This window comes from Poecilia reticulata, linkage group LG5 (genome assembly GCF_000633615.1).
Source record: "Poecilia reticulata strain Guanapo linkage group LG5, Guppy_female_1.0+MT, whole genome shotgun sequence".
In the NCBI taxonomy this organism is placed as follows: Eukaryota; Metazoa; Chordata; class Actinopteri; order Cyprinodontiformes; family Poeciliidae; genus Poecilia; species Poecilia reticulata.
Window position 1 is genome coordinate 11,112,624 of NC_024335.1, and position 27,276 is coordinate 11,139,899.

Here is a 27,276-nt window from a genome sequence, read left to right on the forward strand (position 1 = left end):
GGCTTGCGGGCCGGTTCTCATAGTAATTAAATATCATTCAGGGGGCCATAGATAATTGATTTGCGGGCCGGATGTGGCCCGCGGGCCTTGACTTTGACATATGTGCATTAAGGAATGCATGTTTGAGAAATTAATATTCTCAAACGGGCATAAACAGGGGACAAATTTTAACATGCTATAAATCTCAAAAATGGCAATTTTATAGATAATCCCCCCTTTAACATCTAGCTTTATTTTAATAATTAAATTAAATTGGACTTAACATAAACTGTTTTTTGTGGGGTACATGTAGAACCATGGAATAAATCAAATCAACTCAAATTTTATTATATTTTCTATAGGGTTGTTTCAGTAAATATAACATCTTAATTATGGCCACTCCTGTATTTTTCATTTTACCACCAGACTTCAAACTGTTTATTCTATAGACACTAGAATGATTTCCCGCATGTTCAGTAAGGTTAGGTTCAGTTCTGGTCTTTGTCCACTAGAGGGAAGTGTTGCATCTGATTTTGGGAGCAGCTCTTGAGGGATAGTCGGTCTCAAGATTCAAGAGCTCTGGTTGAAAAACTGCATTTATATCTGACAGGTTGAAACTATTACAAATGAAACGTCTTATTGTAAAACACCAGCTTCTTCATTTCACTTCAGTTTCCCTTGTGCTTCCAATCCGGAGTTTCACAAGATCTGCTCGTGAACACAAGTTGTGATACAAGACTGGGCAGGGAACCCAAAAATATCCCAACTGATACTGAGTGAATGCCAGCAGTCCAATTTTTTTGTGTGCAGACAACAGCAAAATGTCACTGCCAAAACAAAGAATATGCTAAGCCATGATATAATCAGTGAGCAGGCCTCATGAATCATTCGCTGTCTTACTTTTTTAATGGATATTTCTTAAACAAGTTGTTTCATATCAAATGTAGAATGATGGTGAGAAGAATCAACATAAATACCAGTCAAAGCAATAAATAAGGTTCATGATCTGTCAAAAACATATAGATTTGTCTGTTTTTTTTTAACGAAAGATGCAAATCTCATATTGTTTTTTTGTGATGTTTCTTCATAGTTGCAGGAACCACTTCAAGAAACATACAGTTTATGTTTGTATATGTTTAATAAATAACATAAACATAACTATTTATTATTTTAAAAAATGAACAAATTGCTTATAACAGACCTGGGTTAAATTGTATCCGCTGAATGGTTTTATTAGTCTTTCTCAGCCAAACGGATTTTCTTTAAGACGGTGAACAGTGAGGCAAAAATGATTGCAAGAAATTTGACTGTTGCTGTGCCAAAACTTTTACGGGCCTTTTACTGTGACTGACTCAGCTGCTATTAACAACACAGATTTTAGCCTCTGCTTTGTAAAAGCTACAGTCAAATAGACTTGTAAACCGAAATGCTGTGTTTTCAGAAGCTGTGGTTTGCAGTGCAGCTGTGGTTTGGTCCACAAGTCCGCTTCTTTGTCCAAATCTGGAATTTAGTACATCATAATTCTTTTTCCGATATAAAATGTTGTTGATGGTCATAAAAATAACCCATTAAATTACATGTTTAAGCAGGACAAACGTGCCGTCTGCAGGTTTGGGGCTAATTTTATTGTAGTTTTGTGGTTGGATTAGGCTCTACATCATACAAAATATAAGGAGAAAGCTGAATTCAGAGAAAATGCTACTGGATTGTATGCATTTAATAGTACCTCCTAATTCCTTTTTTGTAGGAACTCAATTGCAATAAGGAAGGATTAAAGTTCCTATTAAACTAAGGCTGTTTTTATAAAAGTGATACTTTGGAATTGGGAGAATAAAAAGCCCTTAAAGTATGGTTTAAACTAGCAAGATATTCTACATATATGTAATTTTCAAATTGCATTAAATTTACTTTGGCTTAGTAATATCTTGCGGTAAAGTACTAGACTGCAACCAACTGAATACTGTTCACTTCTCTATCCAAACATGTGACAATTATTCAGCTCCTTCAGTAGAGAAAAAAAGAACATGCACCAAGAAAGACATAACATTTTTCTGTCTTGTGGGTTGTGGTCAATTGTCTTTGAATACTATAACCCTGCATCACTGCTTAGTTTAAGGCTGGTTGGATTCCAGTATTGTTCTCTTATCTTAAGGTCAACAAAATTTTCCTCAATTTTCGTGACCATCAAAATATCTTTGAAGTTGATGGAAAATGAATAAGAAAAATACAATAGATTATTCCACCGTTTTTAGACTGTCATATTAAACTGTGAAAAAGTCTTTACAGCCCTGATATGTCACATTTAAATGTATAAAACTATCAAACAACTTATGCAACTCCTAAGTCTTTGTTTTGTTTTTGCAGCCATTGAGTGGCAGAAACTTCATCTCATCGTCCCGAGCAGATGGCCGACTTTCTGGTAAAAAGATGAATTAATGGTGCCATCAGTTTGTTAGTCAACAAGTTATTGAAGAAACGAGGAAGTTCTAGACCATCACACTCCCTCCACCATGTTTAGCAATCTTTTGGTGTTTCTTTGTGGAAAAGCTGTTTTACTTTTGCTCCAAATGTGAACGGATGCATTCTTCCCGAAAAGTTCCACTTTTGTCTCTTCAGTGCAAAAAAAATCCCCAGAAATTTTGGGCACCATCAAGAACATTTGTTTTTAACTTTCTTAGTGTGAGTAATTAAGCCTTGGTGGAATTAAAAAAAGCTGAATTTAAAAAGTTGTTAATCCCAGGGATTAATAGTTTAATAAGACGAAATATTGTTTTCACATAGGACCAGGTTAGTGTAAACAGTTTTTCCATTACTAAATATAATGATGATTTAACATCTGTTGTTTTTGTATTTATTCTGGTTATCTACTTGCTTGATGGACCTAAACATGTATGTGTAACAAAAGATAGAAATGTAAGGAATCTGTAATGAGGAAATCCATTTCTTTCACACAACTCTATTTAACTGACTAATTCCACCACACAATATTATCACTCTAATTTTAATGTGACCTGGAATAAATTAATATTATACATCTTATTGCCAATTAATTCTCCTAAATGTAGCAGACTGACCAAGTTTTGCAGCTCTTTTAAGTAATGGTAATGGTTTTTACAAGGAGAACATTTCTAATTTCCAACTATAAAGTCTAATCCTTTAATAGTTGCAAGAGAACACTTGTACTTCACCAAACTGCCTCTTTTATAAAAACAGCAGCTGATTAAAACACCTTCACAATCATGTTAATACTTAAATGGCTAAAACTACTTGCAGATACTCTTTGACCCAGGTCTGGTGTGTATACATGCAGTCCTGATACTTTGACACATACAAGAATAATTTACTTTGTGCAGAGGGTGAGAAGTCCTTGGTGATAAGTTATATGCAGAAACACGGCGGTCGGCATTTTTATGTGTCTGTCTATATTGTGTTCTGTGTGCCAGACTACGGATGAGTCTTCACTGCTGCCACGATTTGCGGCTGAGCACACACACACACGCCACGTTGATCCGAATGAGCCTCCAAGCCACCAGGTTCTTGAATGAAGTCAGCGCTCGGACAAAAGTGTGCGAGTTGGTGCAGTGGGAGTTCCAGTGCCTCGCGTCGATTCCTAAACATCTCGAGCCTCCAGATGGAGGGACGTGGCACGTCGTCTCAAAGAAATACTGTTTCTTGTTAACATTGTTTATGTTCACATACGGGAGCACTGTCACCTCATTGCCTGAGATGTCTGTGGCTTTGGTTTTGTCGCCCACCCAGACACTAACACTCTCACACACCGAGTACACCCCCCGGTGCTGAGGCTGCCTTCGAGTCCTCCTGCTGACACCCTGTCCCCCTGCTGGCTCCGCATCGGGGGGCTGTGAGCTGAAAAGCACCCTGGGTGAGAGGTGGCGGCGCTTATTGAAGAGCTTGGGGTCCACAGTGGGGATGGAGGTGGGGTTGTCCTGTTGTGCTGTTGTGACGCTGCACAAGAGCCCTATGATGGGGGCCACAGCCTGGGCACTGAAGACCAGAAACAGGACCAGCATGGATGACCTCATGGGCACACGATCTGAGACAACCAATGAAAAGAGCAAAAACAACTGTTACAACACAATCAAAAAACATCCAAATGAAAGAAGAAGCCAGCTTCTGGTATGTTGATGTGAAAAACGCTGGTGTTTGAGTTGTTTATAGCTACCTTAGAGAAACATCAGTAGTCATAAACAGTAGTTAACCTTTAACAGTGTTTTTGTGCTTGTTTTTTGGCAACTCTAATGAATTTAAAACCTTCGTGTGTTCACCAGTTTATCTACTGCTTGGTCTTAGGCAAGGCAAGTCCATCTTAATGGCAGCATTTATACAAGAGGTGACTCAACCTGCTTCACAGAAGAGTAAACACAACACAGATGAAGATAATTAAAAACATGACATACTTCAAAAACAATGATGATAAAGTTTAAGGGCCACATAAAAAAGCAAAGATTAAATTGGTGGCTTAATAAGGTAATATATAAATACAATGCCCCATTAAAATAAAACTTGACCTTTATGTTTAAGTAGCAGAAAAACTGTTTTGCTCCTTCTTGTTTAGACCTGGTTCTGGGATTTCCAGATTAGCAGGTTTCAGATGATAAGCAGATGTATCCAAACTTTTTAATCACATGGGTCAACACAGCAGTTTCAAATTTAATGCGCTTGGAGGCCACTATAGTCATTTTGTTCAAAATAAAATTTTAAGGATAATTTATTTGTGCTCTTTTTTATTTGTATTTGCTCGGTAATGAACCAAACATGTAAGATTTTATTGAAAGAAGTAAAATGGAAGGAGTTTGGTTAAACAGGGATCTGTAAATTATTTGAGATCCAAAACTTAAAAAGAGCCTTATTATAAGGCAAGCTAGTTTTTAAGTTAGACACATCCAATATTTTAATGGGTTTACTGTACATACATTCAAGGCAGAACCTCGTGAAAAAATACACTGATGGTAGTTTAACTCTAAAGTAGAGAAAAAAATGTCCTCCCTAACACCAAGAGGCAATGGATTAGTGAAAGTAATTTTCTATATTATTACTCTGAGTAATTATTGACTCAAAAAAATATGGATGACAGCAAAATGTCCGAATGAGTTAGTTTATGTAAACAGGATACATTCTAATATTTAATTTTAACAATAATAGTGACAATACAATCATTTAAAACCCCCGGCAGAGCTAATATTATATTTGAGGTTGAAATCCATCCATTTTCTTGACACCCTTGTCCCTCAGTGGGGGCAAGAGGTGGGGTCACCCTGGACAGGTCGCCAGTCTGTCGCAGGGCAACAAAGAGACACACAGGACAAACAACTATGCACACACACACTCACACCTAGGGGCAATTTAGACAGACCAATTAACCTGACAGTCATGTTTTTGGACTGTGGGGGGAAACCGGAGTACCCGGAGAAAACCCACCATGCACAGGGAGAACATGCAAACTCCATGCAGAAAGACCGGGGCTGGGAATCGAACCCAGAACCTTCTTGCTGCAAGGCAACAGCTCTACCAACTGTGCCACTGTGCGGCCGAGGTTGAAATCATTTGGTGTAAACTCTGTACAACACAATCAACTATTTTAATATCACTTCATTTTCAAGGTAGAAGATAGTTGTTTTATTCTATGATTTGATCACTTGAAGTGATCTGACTAATAAAGGAGAAAACATCAAAATGTATATTATTTTTCAAGACAATCAATGGTAGCTTTGTCAAAACTCGTATTTTTCAAAGGTCAGCTTTAAAAATTAGAACTAGACAAAGTCTTAACAAATTTACTGACAATTATCTTCAATTAATGTCTCAGTTTTATGTAAAATAAATCTAAAAGAATTCAAAACCAAGAAAAATTGTGATACGGCCAGGAGGATGGATTTGCTGACGTCACAAAAGGCCATCTCATGATGAATTTCTTTATCTGCTGCAGCCAGCTGTCTTTGGCAGTCAACTAATGACTAGGATTCACATCTGTGCAATTTATTCTCAGAATAAATACAGCTGTGAAGGCCTCCGAGGTTTCTTAGTGAAGAAACAGTGTTAGGAGGACAAAGAAACACAGCAGATATGTCAGGCATGAAGTTCAACCCACCACCGGAAATGGAAAGTGTTGGCAAAACTCCAAACAGAATAAACTATGCAGGGGTTAAAACACACATGGCAAACTAAGCGCTCTGGTAAGATGAGTCCTAGTAAAAAAGGTTGGGAAAGATTCATAACCACAGTTTGAGAGATTTTGACAAGTGTCAGTTTAACACTTGTCAGTGTCTTATAGCAGTCACCATCTACAGCACTTATAATGCACACAAAGGTATTGAGAGAAGGGAATCATGATCTGATCAATCAATTTTTCTTTTGTATCTTGTTGACAGTTGGCATAATAAAATGTATATAAAGAAATACATCAAATAGGAAAGAATCATCAAGACAAAGAGCAGTTTAATGCTTTTGACAGCATTCTGCCTGAGCAGCCTGCTATGAATGTGGGTGTAGTTTTGACACGTATGACCATACTTTACATATAAAATAATATTTCTTCTTGGCAGTGGTTTTTATTAGTTGGAAAATGGTAGGAAAACAGCAGAAATAGTTCAAGACAAGCATGGGAAACACATTGCTGACGTTACTCTGATGGACTTGAAATTATCGTCATCAAGGATACGGCAAAGTGGACAAACAGTTCTAATCCAGGCCCATTTCACACCGTTTAAAAGGGAACCAATTTTTTGTTTTTAAAGTAGCATAAGGAGAGTTATTTTATGTTCCAAGCTGTAATTTTATGTGAAGCATCGTCTGAGGGACCGAGAGGTGCTTTGTGGATCAACCATTAACCCAGTCATGGTCATTAACCAATTTGTTTCATCGCAATTTTCCCACTTTTGTGTTTGGTTATAGCTTTGAACATGGCAGCAAAATCCCCAAGTAGGTTTTATATTTATAAACTAAAACTAAACAGATGTGGAGCTTTTATTTGGCTAAGGAGTGCAAGCAACAAAAGCTATGATTTGGTTCCAGTGGCTCTCTGGTCTGAGAAAGCAGTGGAAAGTATAATAAAACGAATGTGTTAACTATAAAACATAATATTTATGACGAAAATTATTTCTTCGTTATTTATTTTTATATACTTATCTTACAGCAAAATATTTAATGACTAATAAAAATACAGAAGGTATCACATTACAGTTTCATTGGCTGTTGTGATACAGTCTGTTTTTTCGTCAACATGTCTTGACTCACTTCAAAACAGAACGTCTGTACTTTCTGTTTTGAATAAATTGACAAGCGGTGTGCTGTATTTAAAGCTGCTCAGCACACATCATAGGCTTGTTAAAACCTGTGGTTCTTCTGCTGCAGCCAGGATCTGTCAGCTAACCTGCCTATTATATGCTGCGCTTGCCTCGGGTGTCAGGGTGAAGGCTTGTGGATAAAAACTGTTGGCACAACAAGTGAACAGGAAAATTCATAGCCTGTAGAATAGTACATAATGTGGGCTATGATATGCTAGCAACCGCTTGTGAGAATTATTTAACTTTAACTATACAGCCTCTCCCTGGATCTCAGATCTGTGTTCTGCCATCTCTGTGCTACAGTAATTTGACATGAGAAAATAACTACATTGCATTGCATTCACTTTTGTATAGTTACCATAATTACTTCTAACTATACTAAATTTGTATTTCTCAAAAAAAAAAAAGAAGTATTGTAATTTGAACTGATATGAAAACTGTAGGGATCCACACTGGTGAAACTGGTGGTAGCACTAATACCTTACAGCAAAATATCTTGGGTTTAAATCCCAGCCTTGAGAGTTTCTGCATAGAGTTTGCATGCTAATCGTGTGCATGTGTGGCTTCTCTTTTTATACTCCAACTTCTTTGACTGTTAGGTTGATTGGTGTCTCTAAAGGATGAGTGTGTGTGCATGTAAGGTAAAGGTGATTTTATTTATATAGTACATTTTCAGCAACAAAGCAATACAAAGTCCTTTCCAGGAATTAAAAGGAAATACAAACAAAATAACATGTATGTGCGTGAGTGCTTGTACGTGCACGTTGTGTGTGTGTGTGTGCGTGTGCGTGTGTGTGTGTGGGCATGGTTGTCTGTCTTCTGTGTCCTAATGACTGCTGGAGATAAGCAGCATCCCCCCAATGCGATGAACATCTACAGACAACAGGTGAAATTTGTAAATATTAAAGCTAAAGTGTACACTGTTAAATTCTTTGTCAATTGAAAAAGTGGCTGAATTTGAAAAAAAAAAAAGAATCATCAGATAAATTTGTTTTAAAGGATCTAACATTTTGCAATTTTCTGACAACTCACTTTATTTTTCTAAAGGAACCCATGGCATGAATATTCTTAGCAACTCTTCAATAAGTAACAGACAGAAAAATCTTTATATTCTCTGTATATTTTTACACTTCTTCATATTTGGCTGAATACTGAAAACTAATAAGGTGTATAAGATCACAGTTTTCTACAACTTCAGCTTTTTAGGGAGGACTTTACCTGTTCTGCAGTAATTAGAAACCAATGCCAAAGTTTCAAACAAAGTATAAAAGTAAAAAGTGTCTGAAGTACATGGTGAACAAATAGCCAATGTATTTATAGTAGCTTAAAAATGGTTCATAATCTCCCCAGTTAAAAGTAACCACAGTTTGTCGTCCAAATACTTGCCACAGTTTTGATGACAACTAAAAATAATAAATATGTAATTAATTGACAAACAAAAATACATTAAGAGCTAAAATGTCAACAATTCCTATCAAAACATTCAGTAAACATAACTGTTTAGCATTTGCAGCACCTCCTGACAAAAACATCTTTGTGAGCAGCAAGTGTATTTGAAGTCAGACATATCTTTAGAAACAAAGAATTATGCTTTTTTAGATTTCTTAAAACAGCTATCCACATGTTGGAGCAAAGACTAAGCTGCATATACAATGTATCTGGCACTGACAAAATGGATATTTAACGGTAAAGGAAGCACATACCTGATGAACCAGTTTGTATAATTTAATTTCACTTCAAACTATAAAATTTTCAAGCACATACATGGCAATGATTTTATTAACTGTGGTGAAGTATTTGACCGGGAGGCACCTTGAGCAATTGCTTAACGTTAAATAATTCAAAAAATCAGCTTTGAATGTTTCCAATTGAAACATTATTAAATTCATTCATGTATTCATTGTCATAACTATCTGTTCTATCCTTTATAACTTATACTCTATTCCAGATAGAGTGGGACACTGTGTGGGTCACTAACAGGGCTAACACCCTGGACATGCTGCCAGCTCTTTAAACGACCAAGACAAAGACGAACAACCACGTAAGCCCTTTCATATGGTTAAGATTTATAATCACTTATTAACCTGCAACTCTTTGGAGGCCCAGAGGAAGACGGAGCACTTTGAGAAAATCCCTGTAGGCACAAAGAAAACATGCCTGGTCCAAACTCCACATGCTGTTAAATTTAAAGAGTATAAGACGTTCAGCCTTAAGAGCGAAGCAGAAGCCTCTGTTTGTTAATACCTGTTTCAGATTAGCTCATTTTTAAGGAAAAATATGCTTTTACAAACACAGCCTGACAATGTGAAGTAAATTATCTTTTATTATTAATGATGTATGCATCTCCTAAACAGCATAAGAGTAATAGTTTTCACACTTAGTTCAGAGTTACAATGTTTATTTCTATAATTTCATGAAATTACGCAACTTTCATCATTAATGAAATACAGTCAGAATGTGGTATACAGTTAAAAATGTCAAATTGCAAAAATCCTGCATATTAAGCTTAAAATTATATAAATAGTAAAAAAAAATGCTATTTATAGAATCATATCTGTACACAGAACTTATTGGCAACTTTCCATGCCTTACCTTTCAGTGTCTCCGTGTGAACTGCTTCACCTCAGAGGCTCCTACAGGATGTAATTATAGCTCAGCGAGATCTGGGCGCCTCCTGCCATAAGGCCTGGCTTTGGCCCCCATGCAGCACACCTCTGCCCTCCTATGTCTCGGCTCTTCAGTCCTGTTGAGAGACAAGCGGAGAAAGTGCCTCAGTCGCCTCATAAAACCCACTGTAAACACATTCTTTGCAAGACCAATACGGGAAGAGGAAGTTCATAAGATTTGTTCCCCTCACCAGCTCATCACATGCTGAACATACCAAAATAATGAAGCTGCCCTGCGTGACGTAGACGTTGTAGATCAAAAGCATGTTGTTTAGTTCAGTGTTAACCTTAAATTTTGTTGGTATTGTTAGAGACATGAGTTTTGACAGGTGTGTCTGGACTTCAAAACTCATGTGTTCTCGATGACATATATAAAACATTTACGTTTTAAGGCTTTGTGAGTTAAGAGTTAAGATAAATTTGTGTTCAGTATGTGAGGTTAAATATACACAACTGATGATTCAAAGGGGGATGGATGTCTTGTGAAGTTCTCTTACATCTGAAGAGTTTTACATAAGTTTTGCTTTAGATTTCATTTCCTTCTTAACCTCTCCGACTCCAGGCCTGTTTTTGAGAAATATGGCTGAAAATAACATGCCCAAATGAATTGAATGTATCTCAAGAACTACAGAGTTTATTTTAATTGTTTTGGTATCAAAACAAAGGCTAGACCCTATAGAATATATTACAGCTCTAAAAAACACCGTGCCTGTTACTGAGGAAAGTGAATTACTATGATACACAGCAGAAATTAAGAAAAAAATCAATTTCTGCCTAAAAAACCCACTTCAATATATGAAGATTCCTTTCAAAGCATGCAGAGGAAATCCAAAACATGTAGTAAACAACAGTACACAATCTGACCTTTTACTGTGTCAAGTTTCATGAAAAAAAAAAAAATTATCATATGAGTTTTAGAGAGGTACTACTTGATAAAAATCTAGGCGGACCTTCCAAATTAGCCATTTTGGCACAATTTGTCCCATTTGAATTTTCTCAGTTTTTTTTTTTTCTGTAGGTTCTGTTTCAATCATTTATTCTCATCATATAATAAATGATTATTTATCATAGTAATTACATCTAATAATTGTTTTGCCTGCCAACATCCAGCAGACAAATATTTCAAAATTTCCTCCGAACTTGAACAAGGCCAAGCAAATTATATCTTTAAAACATTTTCTACTACTAAGGATTTCCATCTGTCAGTGGCTGATGAGACCAATGGCTTTTGGGCCATGGAGCATTTTCTGGATATAAATTCTCATCTCAAAGATATTTCACTGAAACAAAGATCCATCTTTGTTCAGTGGAACCAAAGTAACGTCATTGGGTCACTAAGAGAGTGTATGACAGCTGTAACATGTACCATATGGACCACCATTGTCATGAAATTCTGGTTCTCCCTAATTTGTGTGGCAGTTACCTTGTTGTGTACTAGAAATGGAAATAGCAAATGAGTCACAACGGTGCAAATATAAATAAACTTTACAAGATAGCAGCAGAGTACGATCAGATCTTTCAGAAAGATTTACTGTTCATTATGGAGAGATCTTGAACTCATTATTTACTTGTGACTTAGCTGTCTGTTACCCAAAGTCACAAGTAGTTCTGAATGTCCAAAACTTTAAAAGCTTTTTATTTCAGATCTTATGGTGCAGACCAAGACACCATGTTCTGCCAATAATAGATTTGTTACATCATAGCTTTCTGAATCATAATTGAACTGAATAGTGAGGTGCCTGAAAATGCCTGTGAAAAAACTGAGATGATTTCATGGAAAATATAATCCTGTCGTGCTTGAAATACATGTGTTGCTATTGATGCAGCCCCAATAGTGCATGTGTACTGTGATCAAGAATGTGGTATTGACAGTGTTTAGTTGGACCATTGCCATATTTTTCATTTCTTTTAATCTCAAGGGTTAACTGATTCTATGGGAATTAAATTTGAATGCTCTATGAGTTCCCCAAATGGTCAGATAATTAGAAGGTGAGTCACTTACACTTTTAATTTCAAACATCTAACTTGCTAAAGTGAACTTAGTGCTTATATAGTGTAGTGTGACACTAAATAGAATAGAATAAAATATAGCAACAGTAGCCAAGGTAAGAATCACAGAAAGATAGAACATAAAATATTGAAAAGCAAAATGAAGAATGAAAATACTGTACAGTAAGGGCCAAATTTCAAAATAAATATCTTGTAGTTCTACAATAAATAGTGACCTCAGGTCCAAAGGAATGTGCAACTGATTTGGCTAATTGAAAATTATGAAGTTAAAAAATGTGCAATATATTTTTCAATATATTGCTGATAATCAATAAAAAGATATTTGAAAAAAAGAAAAATGTGAGCATACTAAAGAACAACATGTGTAGTGAGATGATAAATACTGCACTATTTTCCCATCACATTAAAAGGAAAGATATATGCTGGTGTCGTAGGGGTACTATGAACTATCCACCATAAATCAGCCAAAGCTTATCCAAAGAGTTGATAACATCTATGACACAATTCATAAAAACTGTCTGAAGAAGTAGCTGTTTTTTCAAATCATTGCTGCTGGGAATGGCTTATGAAGCAAGTGGTACACTTGCTAAATGAACGGAATGTGAGCAACATGTAAACAGAAGTGTATGGGTTGTTAATCTAAATAACTGGTGTGCTCCTGTACAAAATCCACATCAGCACAGAAAGTGTTTTATAATTAAACAAAGGTGGTGTCTGGATGTGATGAGATTTAAATGGGTGAACATTAAACTGCAACTTTGGTTCATTCCTTTGCAGTCTTTTTATGTTTGACGACTACAAATGTACAGTGGCTGTATTAACATTTGCCATAAATGTAAGGGAAGAATCACTGTTCAGCTAATTCCCTCAGCAGCAGTGTATGTCATGATTGTATGTCATGATAAACATGCCTGAGATACGTTTTCGCATAACTCGGTTCACATGAAACCTACAGAAGCTTTTAAAGTGGCCCTTGAGATGTTTAGGTTAAGATGTGCATACTTTTAATTAGTGCATACAAGTAATAGGTAACAGACCTGACCACATAACATAAAAATAATTTTAAAATAAATGCCATGCCTTGATGTTGGGACAACTTCTGCCAGCTACAAGAAACACAGCAGCAAACAAAGTGAGTTAGGGAAAGAAAAACAAAGAAACAAGCCAAAAAAAAAAAAAAAAACTTAACTCAAGCATTTGTGCTAAAAGCTGAGCTCTTGCAAAGTCAAAGTATTTGACACTCTGATTATGACAATTGAAGAGCTACAAAAACCAGCAAGCCCAGATAAACAGTAATCCAAATTGAAAAAAATAAATAAATAAAACATATCTATGAACCGTGATGGTGAAGGTATAGATATGAAAAGAAACAAAAGCATTTCTGCTTTGTTGAAAGACACAGTGGTATCCATTGTTTTTATAAATGGAAAAATGCTAAAATGTTAAATAAAAACTTCTTTACGCCATTTAGTCTGATTAGCACGATCCTTAAATTAAATGTAATTTTGCAAGTTAATCAATGATAAAACTAACTGATTGTTCTACTTACTTTGTCTTTACCTGCGCACCTTACCATAAGTCACAACTACAAAGTAAAAAAAACACAAAAAAACAAACAAACAAACAAACAAACAAACAAACAAACTGGAAACGTACATATATAATCTGCACCGGGCTATAAACCGCTGATATCTCCGCCGCTCTGGGTTTTCCACAAGGAAAAATTAATTAATAAATCTGTTATTAAGACCGCAGCCCTCCGTCTCCAACGCCGAACCATGGTTTCGTTCACGCCGCGCTTACGCGCAGCGGCTCTACTTCCCTCCTGTACTGCCAGATCGATAGCCTTCAACTTAAAAGCTGCATCATATGAACTTCTTCGTGAGGTTTCCATGATGAGGGGGTATGAGTTTGAAAACCTTTCTCCGTCGTGCCTGCTGCTAGCATGGGCTTGTTCTAAATAAAAATTAGCGCTTTCTTCTTTGATTTCCAATTTTGACTTCCAATGATTCACTTCCTGCTAAGGAGCCCCCTGGTGGTTGAAGAAAAATCCACAGAAAAGCCGCACCGGCTATAAGCCGCATGGTTCAAATCGTGGGGAAAAAGTAGCGGCTTATAGTCCAGAAAATACAGACTATAAGTTGGATTTTATGATTTTATATTTCCCGTATTTTCTTGGTTCTTGGATAATAACTGCTTTTTATTCACTTTACAGTGAAAATAAACTAAATCAGCATGCCCATCAGTGGTCTCTTACTCCTGAATGGACAGGCAACCCATAACCACTGACCTACAATACATTAGCTGTAATGGAGTTGGTTTAATGAGCCCTGGCCGAGTTGATTGACAAACAGCCTGGTTTGGCATACAATCAAGTCCAGGAACAATTCATCTCAATTCATTCATGGGGTAATAGTCACAGACTGGTTGTAGTAACTGCGACAGACTGGCGACCTGTCCAGGGTGACCCCGCCTGGACAGGACAGTTAGCTGAAGACAGACACCAGCAATGCTCCCGACCCCGCCAAGGGACAAGGGTGTACAGAAAATGGATGGATGGATGGATGGCTGTAGTAACATGATCCACCATGGCTGGCTGTTATTCAAAGGGGAAGGAAGGTGCATGTGACTTTATCTATCCTTTAAAGCTTTAAATGACATGCAGCTCATTACATTACTGTGGTCGTTTGTCTACAACTGATAACCGGGATGAATGAAGCTCCCTTTGTCTTAACTTAAGGAACCAAGCTTTCAGGAGATAATGCATCTGGTGAATCTGGATGCTTATTACAAACAATCTTTCAAGCACATATTTATCCTGATGATGGAGAGTAGCCAACTGAGGGAACACTTTTAATTTTTTCTTTATGTCAAGCCATGTGTAGGCTCTTTCAGGGTACTTCGGTTTCCTCCACAGTCCAAAACCCATGACTGAGAAGTTAAAACTTCAGTTTCATTGAAATTGAACTAAGCTTAATATCAATGCACAAATAGACAGTAAATTCATGTTTATTAAGGTTAATGACATTACCAGAAGCAACCAGAATTGAGCTGATTTGCTGACACTGTTGAGTTTTGAAAAATTTGAAGCTGTTTTAGTCAGCCTGACTTTTCCCCTGAGAACTCAGATGAAAGAGAATATGATGAAGATCAGGGAGCTTAAGAGACTAAATTGAACACTAAATTAAAACTACACTAAATTGAACTTTAACTGCTTGAGTCAACATTTGTTTCTCACAGTCATCGAACCATGAAGGATGCTGTTGGGCATCAAATCTGAAACAGGCAATGGTGAAATAGTCAAATTAATAAAACTGATTGTGCCGTATGTGTTGTGCATGAAAAATTGTTGAAATTAATGTAACTTCATTGTATAGAAATGTCCAGCTAACCAAGCAATACTTTCCTCGCAGTAACTGCATTTGTAAAAGCTGCTCTTGCATTAAGTAGTTGGCACTGTTAACTCACTGAGTAAAGGTCCTGAGTTCACATCTCAGCTGGGTCTAAGGTCACGTTTGCATGCTCACTCTGTGCATTCACATATTTCCTCTGGACACTTCTGTTTCCTCGCCTCAATGCATGAATATGAAACTGCTGCTAAGAAAAGCTCCAGCCTACCCATCACCCTGAATAGGAATAAGTATAGAAAATGGATGTTTAGAAAGTGCCTTTACTTTTTTAGATAAGTAGTTGCTTTGTGTTTACCTGACCTAAACAACACTGGTTAGTCTGATGCTGTAACTCACACCTTAATGCTTTTGTACACAGTCCTTTTCTGTTACATTATACAAAATAATACCTTTACTGCTTGTGCAAACATGCTTGCATTTATAAAACAAGTAAAATGGCTTGGTAGTCATTAATGCAGTGATAAAGCCAGTTCCATATCTAAAGTCCTCATATTTTTTAAAAAATGATGCAAGATGACCTTTGGAGATTCTTCCATAATCGATATATCAAATTCAATTTGGCTCAATTCATAAATGATTTTGTAACTCAAACTATCCAGGTTTAGTCATAGAGTCTTTGTACATGCTGATGGCTTTGGTTGTAGGAATGATTTTCTGTAGCAGTCTGTATTCCAGTGGTGATGAAGAACCTCCTGACTGAAGACATTCAATTTTTCTGTTACAGTCTCATGTAGAGTATATTCAGAGGTGTCCGTTATGTTATTATTTTTTATCAAGTCTCCCTTTTGTTGTACAAACTGCTCCAGAGAAGTCTCCAGACCAGAATCAACCTCTTCAGCTTCTTCAGCTGCGCACAATGCTAATTCTGCTACTCCGACATGACAGCACAATAAATTGCCCTCTCCACAAAACTTAGTGAATTTTGGCCACTTGCTGTCCCTCATGTGCAACTTTACTGTCTCATTTCCAGTCCAGCCTTTTGTCAAGACGTTGGGATATATTGTTAATAATTATGGTCCTAATATTTATAAGAACAGTGATAAAGTGCAGTGATCTATTTTCTTGCTGATTTTTGTCAAATTTTTTTTCACAATCAACACACATCTACCTTTATTTAACCAATTCATATATATAAGATGTTCTGCGTTAATAAAAAAGACAGACACAAAAGTTAAACATTTTTGAAATAAATATGGATAGGTGCTATTTTTGAAGTGTTTTGTAAAGGTATAGAATTGACCTAAATGGACAAAATGTAAATTATGGCGTTTAACCAACCATACGGAGTCATTTAAAAATTCAAATAGCTACGAGTAAAACATTCCAAAAATAAACTTAGTGTGTTTCTATTTTCTTTTTAAACATTGGCTAAAATGACAGTTTTCCTCTCTTGCTCTTTGTTTAGGGTGCAGTCTAAACAGCAGAAGCCATTTCACTGAGGTTTGCTTGTTTCGTAACAAATATACACAATTTTAAATGTTATTTTGGAACAAAACTGGATCCCTGTTACTATATTCCTACTTGCCAAAAATACAGTCTAAAGGACAATAGAGGACTGTCTGTAAAGTTAAATATTATGATCCCTGTATCGTGTGTCCTCTTTTTGAAACATTCACGTCATAATTGAAGGATGGAATTCCTAATTAACAGTTTCTGCATCTTTACTTTGTTGTTTCTATGGATGCACATTCATGGACAGGAAGATGCAACAGTGGCAAGATCTAAACAACGCCTGTGTTGACAGACTAAAGTAAACAGGGCGTATTTTTGTTTATGTGTTGACTGGACAGTGGATTCCATCCAGAGGCAAAAGCTTCAGTGTCTAACTGTACAGGTTGAAGCTACATTAGAAAAGACAAAGGCACAGTTGAACATATGATGAGACTGAACGTAATTAACGTAAAAGAAAAGGAAGTCCCAATCATTTTCCAGATATGATTATGGAAGAGTAGTTTGGTCTCCACTGATGCTCCCAGTGGAGAAATGGTTGTTCTCACTTCCAGGTCTCAGGTCCGGTTGCCTACACTGTATTTAATTTGGAGTCTTTTTGACAAAGACCCCAGCACACTGACTCACTAACACAAAGCACAAACAGCAACTGATGCCAGGCCAAAGGCTAAATACAGATAGAGAATATTAAGTTTGGTTGGGAAATAATTTAATGATAGACACAATTTATAGTGATTATTATCACCAAAACAAGTTTTCTTCTAGAACTGCATGAAGTTAAATAAAGTTTATTTTAGTCTCACCTGTCCAGAGCACATTCTTCTACATGTTTGCTTTGGAACCATCAGGCTTTGGTATAAACAGCAGCTGGACTTCTTATGACTTTCTTTCAACAATAGCTTCCTTCATGTGTCTCTGACAAAAAGGCCACATTTCTGAAGTTCACTACTTCTAGTTATTTTGTCAAAGGATTTTCTCAACAAAGCTGTAGATCTCCTCCAGAGCTATCTTTGGCTTCTTGGTTGTTTTTCTCATTGATGCTGTCTTTGTTCAACGCGTCTATTTATGTATATAGATACTGAATGTATTAGTAGGTTTAAAGCTGTGAAATATTATTTCTTTTTTCACATGGTGGGCAGAAAAACATTCTGGGTGGCTAAATAAAAACGCAAGCCACATTTGTAAAAAGATTTGTTCTTGTGAAAAACAAATTGAAAGTTTGTTCATCTTTTTAATTTAATTTCATTTTTCATTCACTTTAAAATTATGCAATACTCAGTATTGCTTAACCATATACAGACAAAATATGACATTTGCGGTTGCAACAATACAAAATGCGGAAAAGATCAAAGGGTACAAAAGTCGTAAGGCAGTATGTGCACTTCAAATATTCATCACAACAGTCTGCTGCCGTTTTGCTTTGGATGAAACCAGGCTAAACCATTTTTACATTTTAATGTCCAAACCTTCACTTAGAGTTGGCAAAATGGAAATATTTAAGCATTGGACAACTTTTTTTGGTGATTTGTTTAAACTGTTTTCCTTACATCAGTCACATAGTGAGGCTTTCTACATCTGCAAACCTGTTGTGACTTGTCTACAGTTTATAGGGAAGGGAAATGTCAGATTTTTCTTTGGGACGACTTGTCAAAGAAAACATGTTAGTAAAGATAATAGCTTGCAATCCAGGCTTGTAATTTCCATTTTATCCTAACTGCTGTCCTGTTGCATCAAGGAGTTGCAACGTTCTGCTATACTATTATCAAGCAGCAATGCAGGAAACCATTTCAAACCGACCTTGGCTTGAGTAACACAGACTCTGCTGGCACTCAGCTGTGATTTAAGGCAGATGTGTGAAAGCCTTTTGGACACAAAAATCCAAAGTCGTCTTCTGGTCCAAACTGAGACAAAATTGAGTCTTGCTACAGAATACATCAGACATGATCAAAGAAATCAACAGTCACAGAAGCGCAGTGCTAACTTTTCCATCCAGCACTTTTTGTGTCACAATAGAAACTTCAAACTCTGATTTGGCCGTTTGGATAGTAATAGTTTATTGAACATTTCTATGTGTTTAGACACATTCTTATATAATAGCACCATGTAGTATTTACAACCTAAATGGTTTGTTCAATAGCTTTTGACACAGAACACAAGTCTGTTTTATATCTGAGATGACATAGTAGAGCTAACATCTGCAAACACGTACAGAAAAACCTTGTGACATCAAAGACGAGTTGAAATGAGGACAAAAAATGCATCAATAACTGCCTTAACATTTCATAGTTTTCTGAATTAAAGATGTGTAATGAAATTGGTGACAACAACAGAAGTAATCCTTGTGAGAATGGAATGGAAAATGGCATTACTCATGATGTTGGTGTCTTTCACTGCATTTAAAAAAGCACAGATGACTGCAGTCACTGAACACAATCTAGTCAAACAACAACAATGCCCAGACTCCATTCAAACACTTCAAATTAGTTAAACATATTCTAACAGAAATGAGTCAGGGTAGAGAAATGTGCTATTTCATCATCTTGTGGCTCACGTCCAAAAATGGACATTTGTTTTGTGCTCAAACTTTGGCAGATGTTGGTTGTCTGGGATAAACTGCGTCATTACAAACTTTCTTTGTAAATTAACTTTAGCTAACATGAAAAACAGTCTGTGGGAACTGAAGATGTCTCAGTTTTTTCTACAGATAGCAGAGATTGTGGATCCTACTTTGTTGCTTTAGCCAAGAGGACCAGTCAATGTGCTTTTTGGAGGAAATAAAAACGGTATATTCCACATCAGATGTTGCTTTTATTTCTCTGCTCTCTTAAGAGATGGATTGGCCAGACCTTGACATCCTCTTGTCTCCACACTTGGCCAATGTCAAATCTGTCATAACAAAAATCAGATCCTTTAAACAGATTGCAAGACACATTTTTTCCCATTGAAGATTTTTAAAGGAAACAATGAGTTCAGTATGTTTCTATCAAAGTATTTTTCCCTTTTTTCCCAAGTGCTGCTATTTGTCTAAAACTGTTGATTGTGTTGATTGTTAGTTTTATGGGTTTCCAGACTTTACTTGGGCATCCACCCATATTGAAAATCCCTGCCAAAGGGGCCACCCAGTTTACGCTTTCATTTTTCTTATTTTCCTAAACATCAAAAAAGGGATGTTGTCCAATATTTTTTACAGGTTCACATAAAATATATCTGAAGCTGTATTTCTGGAGATTTTATCTTGGAAGTGTAGTTATAAGCTATGGTGTCAGCAGTTTGCATTCCTGGATTTATTTATTTTTTGTCTGTATGATTATTCCCACTCCTTTGCGTCAAAGCAGAATAGATTGTCAGCATAATATGCATTGTTTTTACACTTTTCAGATGATTAATATAGCTTTGCGATGGTGAAAACACAGCTAAGATTTCTCCTCCAGTTCGGCTTCAGTGTGTGAGCTCCTGGTGATTCTTTTCAAGTAAATCTTTAGACAGAGTAACTCAGCGTTTTCTTTTTAGTTGTGTGTTTTTACAGCTAAACACACAATCTTAGAATAATCCAGTTAGTACAATTTGTCAGACAAGTAATGAGCACTGAAATCTCAGCTGGAAGTCGCTCTTCATCATGAGTTTGTCTCAAAGTACTTTGACATTTTAAACTTTTTTTCTTTTTTTTTTGGTGCTCCGGGTATTCATTCTTTTAGAAATCACAGCGCTACACAAAGAGACATTTAAGTTTAACATTTTTTAAAACCTTTTTTCAAATTTAAGTACCACAGCCTACACTACTTAGATTTATTTATTTATTTATTTACATACTTCAAAAGAAAGTGGTTAAAAACTGAACAGAGTCCACTGTTGTGCAGCTCAGTGAGCAGCTGGTTTAGGGGGGGGGCGGGCATACGTCATCATAACTGTTTATGCAGGTCATTCTTGTCTCTTCTTCTTTGTTTAGCTCTGACCTATTGCAAGCATTGTCAAATGTCATGGCAAGCCAGGCTTTCACAGTTTGTTTATTAAAGTCAATAATTCCAAATGTGCTTACACAAAGCAAAGAAATAGGGACAGATTTGATGGATTAGGAATATCATATTCCTGGGTAAATTACGTGAAGGACATAAACTGGGAGGGGAATCTTATGTGGTGCAGAAAAAAAAGTCTAAATGGTCATGTATGCAATAAACAGCATAGTGTGCTGTATACAACATCACCAGACAAGTAAACATTAGCATGAATGAGGCTGCAGGATAAATCGCCGTCCGTGGATTCTACAAGCTTTTCTCTATGTGTCACAGCAAACATCACAGGTGTTTTGAGGTCTTCAAAATGTGAGCTTCACAAGGTTTTGTCTCAATACCTCTCAGTAGAGCCCTGCGACAGACTGGCGACCTGTCCAGGGTGACCCCGCCTCTCGCCGGAACGTTAACTGGAGAGAGGCACCAGCAACCCTCCCGACCCCACTAAGGGACAAGGGTGTAAAGAAAATGCATGGATGGATGGGCCTATCAGTAGATGTCGTGTTTATCTTAAAGGAACAATTAGCTTCTTTAAGATTTTAGAAAGCTTTGAAACTATTCATTCATTTGAATAAATGAGTTCAAAATTCATCTTTGACACAATAAATAGTCAAAATGAAAAGTTATAATCAATTATTATGCATTTTTCCAGTCAGGAGATGATTATGATGCAGTGAGGGTTTTCTGAGTGCAAATGTGTTTTGTAGTTTTTCACTGGCTTTCTAAGAAGCTACTAAGTTTTTTTCTGAACGGTTGATTGATCTCTGGCGATGCCTCCTCCCCAGAGCAGGCTGCCGGAGTTGAATTTGTAGTTAGTGAGAGTCTTAGAATCAAGGAGGCATGATTTTCTGACAAACTTCATCAAGTGATCCGCCTTTTGAGATCTGGTTGCATTAAATGTACTTTTTTCAGTTTGTTAGTCAGAATACCTATTTTTTAAGGTTCCTCTTGAATGTCTGTTAGGCTTTCTTGGTACTGCTATTCCCTTTATATCCAAAATGGGGAACCTTTTGGATTTCTTAAGTGCAGTATGAGACTAGACGTTGCCCATCTGACTGATTTCTGGAATCAGCACTGCTGTTGGAGCAGTAAAGTAAAATATTTCTGCAGCTGAGAGAGAAACAGAAGCCAGAATCCTCCTGAACCTGCTGCACATGCGTCCCTTTCTTAGAACAGAGGAAGACATCAAGAGTAGGATTAATTAATTAGTAGGTGCTTTTAATATATTTTTTTCTAATATGTTAACTGGGTCGTTTTTATGGTTTTCAGTAAATGAATAAAAATATGTGGTTTAAAACATCTTGAATATTAATATCAACTTTTTAAAAAATGCTATAGTTTTTTTATATAAACTCCATAAGAAATAATTTTTAAAAACTTCTTTTCCCTAAAATCCACCGTCTTACTGAAACTCTTATTTCAACACTACAACTGTCTGACTCCCTATATTATGGTTTTCTCCTTTTCTAAATAATTTCACTTCTGCTGTTAGGCAAACTAAACAATGTAGCACCATAAAAGTGGCAGTGTGTATTTTTGTTTACATGTGTGGCAATGCGATCGGTTCGGGGTGCTCATGGTTTTACAGTTTCACACCAGAAGACATTTTCCTCACTAGTCTGGACTCAACAGCTCAGCAAACCTTTAAACTTAAAACCCTGAAAAATGCCAGTTAAATAATTTAAATCGAGAAACTACACGTTTTCAATGTCGGTCACTGATTTTACTTTTAGGCTGGGTTATTTTAAATAAAAAGTACAAATGTTCTATAAACTCTGTTACTTAAACTGCAAAGATGCAACAAATTACACAAATATGTGCATAATGAACATATCTTGACAAGCAGAAGTTACACATGGATGGTTGATTTTGAACTTGGATGATAAAACTGAGTCAGAGTTTATAAACTTTCACAATGTGAATGTGTGTGGTCTTCTAGTAATTTTCACCGTAGAATGATAAAATACAGCAGCCTGCAGGGTGCTTCACTTGAAAGACACAATACTGCTCAGGCACAGGCCTGTTTCAATGCTTGGAGATTCACCTTTCCTAAATGTGTTGGTCTCTATTAATGCCCTTCTAAAGCAAGTAGAGAGTATCTCTGACTCATTAGGGGAGATAACTGTCTGCAGGCTTTAACAGTAGCCTTTAGTTCTTTTTGTGTTTTTAAGTGGGCAGCCAGGTCTTTGAAATGGGCCTGAGGCAGAAAGTGATGATCAGACATGTTTTTGTGGAAAGTCAGATGATGCTATGATTATACATGAAAGACGGATTATCAAGCTTGATGGCTGTGAAGGTAGGAGGGACAGAGTCCTCTGTAATGGTGTGTAATTACTGTCAGCTCGTCTGAGACATTAGAAGAAGAGGGGTATCCAATAAATAGTTTCTATAATATCTACTAAAAAAACAATAAAAAAATAATTTTATTTAAAAAGATTATTATTTTTTTATTAAGTAGATGCCCTTCCTGTTTTAAGTTTAACTATTTCCCTATTTTCCTGTTTTTATAAGTGGTAGCAGTTATTGATTTTGAACAAATTCTTTAATTTAATCTTCAAATAATTACCTTTGTAAAATAAACTTATCAAAACTCATTCAGGATGGTGAACCTTTTTGGGAAGAAATTAGTCTTTGAGATTGTTTTAACTAAATTTCTATTATACTTTAAAATAATGACTGAATAACCAAAAATCCAACGTAAACAATTCTGATTCTATTCTATTCGCCCTAAATTACAAATGAAAATAATTTAGTCTCATTCTGTCTCTAACTCACTCTACTGTTAACTCAGGATGTGAAAATCCAGAGAAGTCACAACGCCTCGCAGAACAATTACAAACTTCATGCCAACCATCATGCAGAAGAAGCTTTGGAATGTAGGATAGTGCAGGCCGTAGCAGCTCACTACTGCAGAAATGTTGGTTCCAAATATTTGAGGGCTCTCGTTAAAATATTTTGGTACAAGTAGACTAATGATACACCGAGGAGCACAGAACAAATAAGCAAACACTGAAGTAAGCTTTTCAACTTGCATTTTAAGTAGTAAGCTTCAATGGCCTGCACAACTAGTATCTGAATACCATGCAATATCAACTTTACTTAAATAACACTTTAAAACAGTGGTAGTTGAAACAAAGTGCTGCACCTAAGGAAATAAAAATACAAAAAAGAACAATCATATATATAAATAAGGCATAGGCACAATCAAAGATTAAACAATACATCTAGTTAAAGGGGCAGTATTAAGTCAAATTTACTCTTTTGAACTTTACATCATGTTATAAAGTTATTCCCCCATCAAAAATACGCATGGAGTGTTGACCTCATTCTTTTATGCATGCTTGAGAAATCATTTAACCATTTGGGCCTGAACTCTCACTGAGTGCCATCTTTTCCATGCAGTTCCTCCTTGAAGCTACAGTCGTCAAGCCGAGCTTCTGCATTCCAGATCACCCCTCCCCTGTCTGTCCCCGACTCAACTCCTCCAGACTAGCAGCAGCAGCAATCAGCAAATGCTTCATGGAACTGCACATTTTCTGAGCTCATTTGAAGAACTACTTCTCAGTCCAATGCTGGTAAGAATGGTTGTGAACATCCTAATGGAGAAGCTATGTTGTGAGGGTGTGCTGAATGTGATGTGTTGGGAAGAGCTGGTGCTTCTTAAAGAGACAGAGTCCTAATTTCATAGCATTAAATTGGGAAGTCAAATTTCTTGTAAGTCGTGTTTGATGTATACAGCAGTTTTATAACAACTGGACGTAACATAGTTACTTGATTGTGCTATAAAATTGAATCATGTCTGTAAAATACATAATACTTTTTGTTTTCTCTTTGAAAACAAAAAAAAATGTTTTAAAGCGGACTCTAAAAGGCACAAGGAGCCAGTGAAGTAAGGCTAGTTTATGGCATGAAGCAGCATTTTCAACCATCTGCGGAGGAAGAGAAATAATTTACTCACTCCAACAAAGAGTCCATTACAATAATCTCAGTGAGATGAAATAAAATCATGGATCGCTGTTTCAAAGAGAGGTATGGACAGAAAGGATTTAACTTTTGCCAGTCATTTTAGGTTGATAAAAGCAGGATCTTACAACTGGCTCAATTTGTCTTTCCAATTTAAGATCAATGTCTAATTTATAACCCACATCGGTGACAGCTGATTTAAAATAAGCTGTCACGGGTCCCAAATCAACAGTGGTTGGAATCACAGGGCCCACTTGGTCCAAACCCCTATTTTCTTTTAATTTAAATTCAGGAAATTCGGGACTAAACAAACTTTAATATTATCCAGGCAGTCCAAAAAGGCTTTCATTGAAAAGCTGTCCTTCTGCTTTAAGGTGGTGGGACTTTGTTGATGGGTCTTGCTTGCTTTGAATCTGATAATCATCAGCAAAGAAAAGGAAAGCGATTTATTAGATTGCTCCTTATTATTGAGTCAAGGGGAAGAGGTAAAAGTAAAAAAAAAAAAAAAAAAGAGGAACCCTAAAGTTGAGCTTTGTGGGACCCCAAAAGATAGAGGAGCGCATATTCAGTGTCTAAAATTTTGACACATTAGATCTTATCTGATCAGCCAGATAAGATCTAACCCAAACAGGACGTGATATTAAGATCCTGTGTTGTAATAGTGTTGCACTCTCACTCTTTTTGGACTGATGACATTTGTGTAACCTGTCAAAAGAATGCTAATCTCACTTGCCTGTTCTTTCACTCGTGTAAACCTTCACTGATAGGAACTACAGGGAAAAACATTGATATGTGATCAAGTAATTCAAGTTTCCTTGATGACTAATATTTAGAATGATTTAGATTTTGTGGATTGGTAATTCTTTTTTTGTATCAAAGTGCTACATGGAGCAAAACACGGACGTTTCTGGAAAAAGTTTTCTCAAACATCTCAGAATGCTAGATGAGGACAAGACCCATCAATAAGGTCCCACCACCTTATAAGCATTTTTGACTTTGCGGTTCAGGCTTAATTACTGTGACTGCACTTTTCAGTCTTCACTGTGAGACAAATGGTACATTTATATGTGCAAACACATGTGGCTTTAGGTGAGCCATGGTCCATAAATCAAACATGTAGTGAAATGCATGCTAAGAACAAAACATATCACATACTCAGCATACTTGAGATAGCGTTGCGGATATTAAGTTACTCTCCAGGCGTCCTACCAATATTTGCCAGTGAAGTTTTGTAAGAGCATCTTGTGGTTTTCTGAACTAAGCTTTGATGTCTGCACATTTATTCTTTTCCACGACTTAAAGCCTGACAACACAAAATAATTTACAAAAATCTGAGACAAGGAGCCATGTGGTATCCAGTTTTGTAGCTTGTCCAGTAAAAGTTTAACCACAACATTTCTTGTCAGCATGTGAAAAAAAAAGTCTCTGATACTTCACAGATGCTATAAGCAAAGAAAAACACTTTGCTCCTTACCGCAAAGCATCAAAGTGTTTTTAATCTATCGAATCTATTTGGAAAATATAATCCAAGATTGTTAACCATAACTAAGGAACTGCATATCAAAATCAGAGTTGTGCATTTGTATGTTTGCATATCAGCCAAGCTCAGCTCTATGGGCAACTTGCTACCTGCAGCCCACCCCCCTCTGATTTGTCCCTCTTTGTTGCTGTAAACCGACTACTGCTTCTATTGTCTGTGTGCGGAGAAGCCTTTCTTTCTGATAAACGTTCTCCTTTTAATGCCAGTTCGCAATCATGTTATGCATATCTGACTTACCTCCTTTATGAAGCTGACCCGTTTGCTGTAAGCCAAGTACTTTTGGCAATGTCACCCCGGTAAGCATGCAGAACTTTAAGTGATTTTCTCAGCAACTATAAAGGCTTCCATATGTATAGTTAAAGGTCTGATAAAATTTCCCAAGAGTACCAGATGAAGTCATCTAGAGTCTAATAGCTGACTTTTATGTGAATTATGCAATAATTTGCAGTAGGTTTGTTGGTGTATATTATTTCAGTGAAGTGCCCTACAGCTAGCTTCTTGTTTACAACCACAGATGACATTCAAATACACCAATTTGCAGGAATGCATGAGAACATTACCTTGAAGTGAGAGCAAGTCTGATGGCTTCTATTGTAACACTACGCAGATAAGCCTGGTAGGTTTCTTGGGGGATGAGGGGAGATGACAGGTGATTTTCATTAATTTACAATAAAAATCTAAACTAAAATTATAACAAAATGTTATGCGTATATAAACTTAAAACATAAAATGGTTTACTTACTTAATAATGAGCTTTTTGGTTGCTTTTTTTTTACAGTGTAATGGCAAATTCATGCATTGTAAATGAAAGTTTAATCCACCTACCTTTAAAGTATCTTCTCCCATAGATGTAGAATTCATGAAGCTTCCTGAAATATATCCCAGTTTGTACGTCCACTTCCACAGAACTCCAAGAGCAGAACAACCGTTTTAATCCAAGCACTCCTA

General features: G+C 36.5%; 1 protein-coding gene across 1 annotated transcript; it reads right to left on the bottom strand.

Annotated features, from left to right (window-relative positions):
• Positions 1-866: 866 nt before the first annotated feature.
• On the bottom strand, positions 867-27,276 carry ngfb (nerve growth factor b (beta polypeptide)). The gene is made up of 3 exons (XM_008408951.1): positions 27,154-27,276; positions 9,876-10,026; positions 867-4,033 (listed from the first exon to the last, which is right to left on the bottom strand). The coding sequence occupies exon 3, from the start codon at positions 4,020-4,022 to the stop codon at positions 3,438-3,440; it is 585 nt and encodes a 194-aa protein (XP_008407173.1). The 5' UTR covers positions 4,023-4,033; positions 9,876-10,026; positions 27,154-27,276; the 3' UTR covers positions 867-3,437.

What these genes read in the sequence shown, in the direction of transcription:
- ngfb (XM_008408951.1), bottom strand. Translation starts at nt 4,022, where the DNA reads ATGAGGTCATCCATGCTGGTCCTGTTTCTGGTCTTCAGTGCCCAGGCT.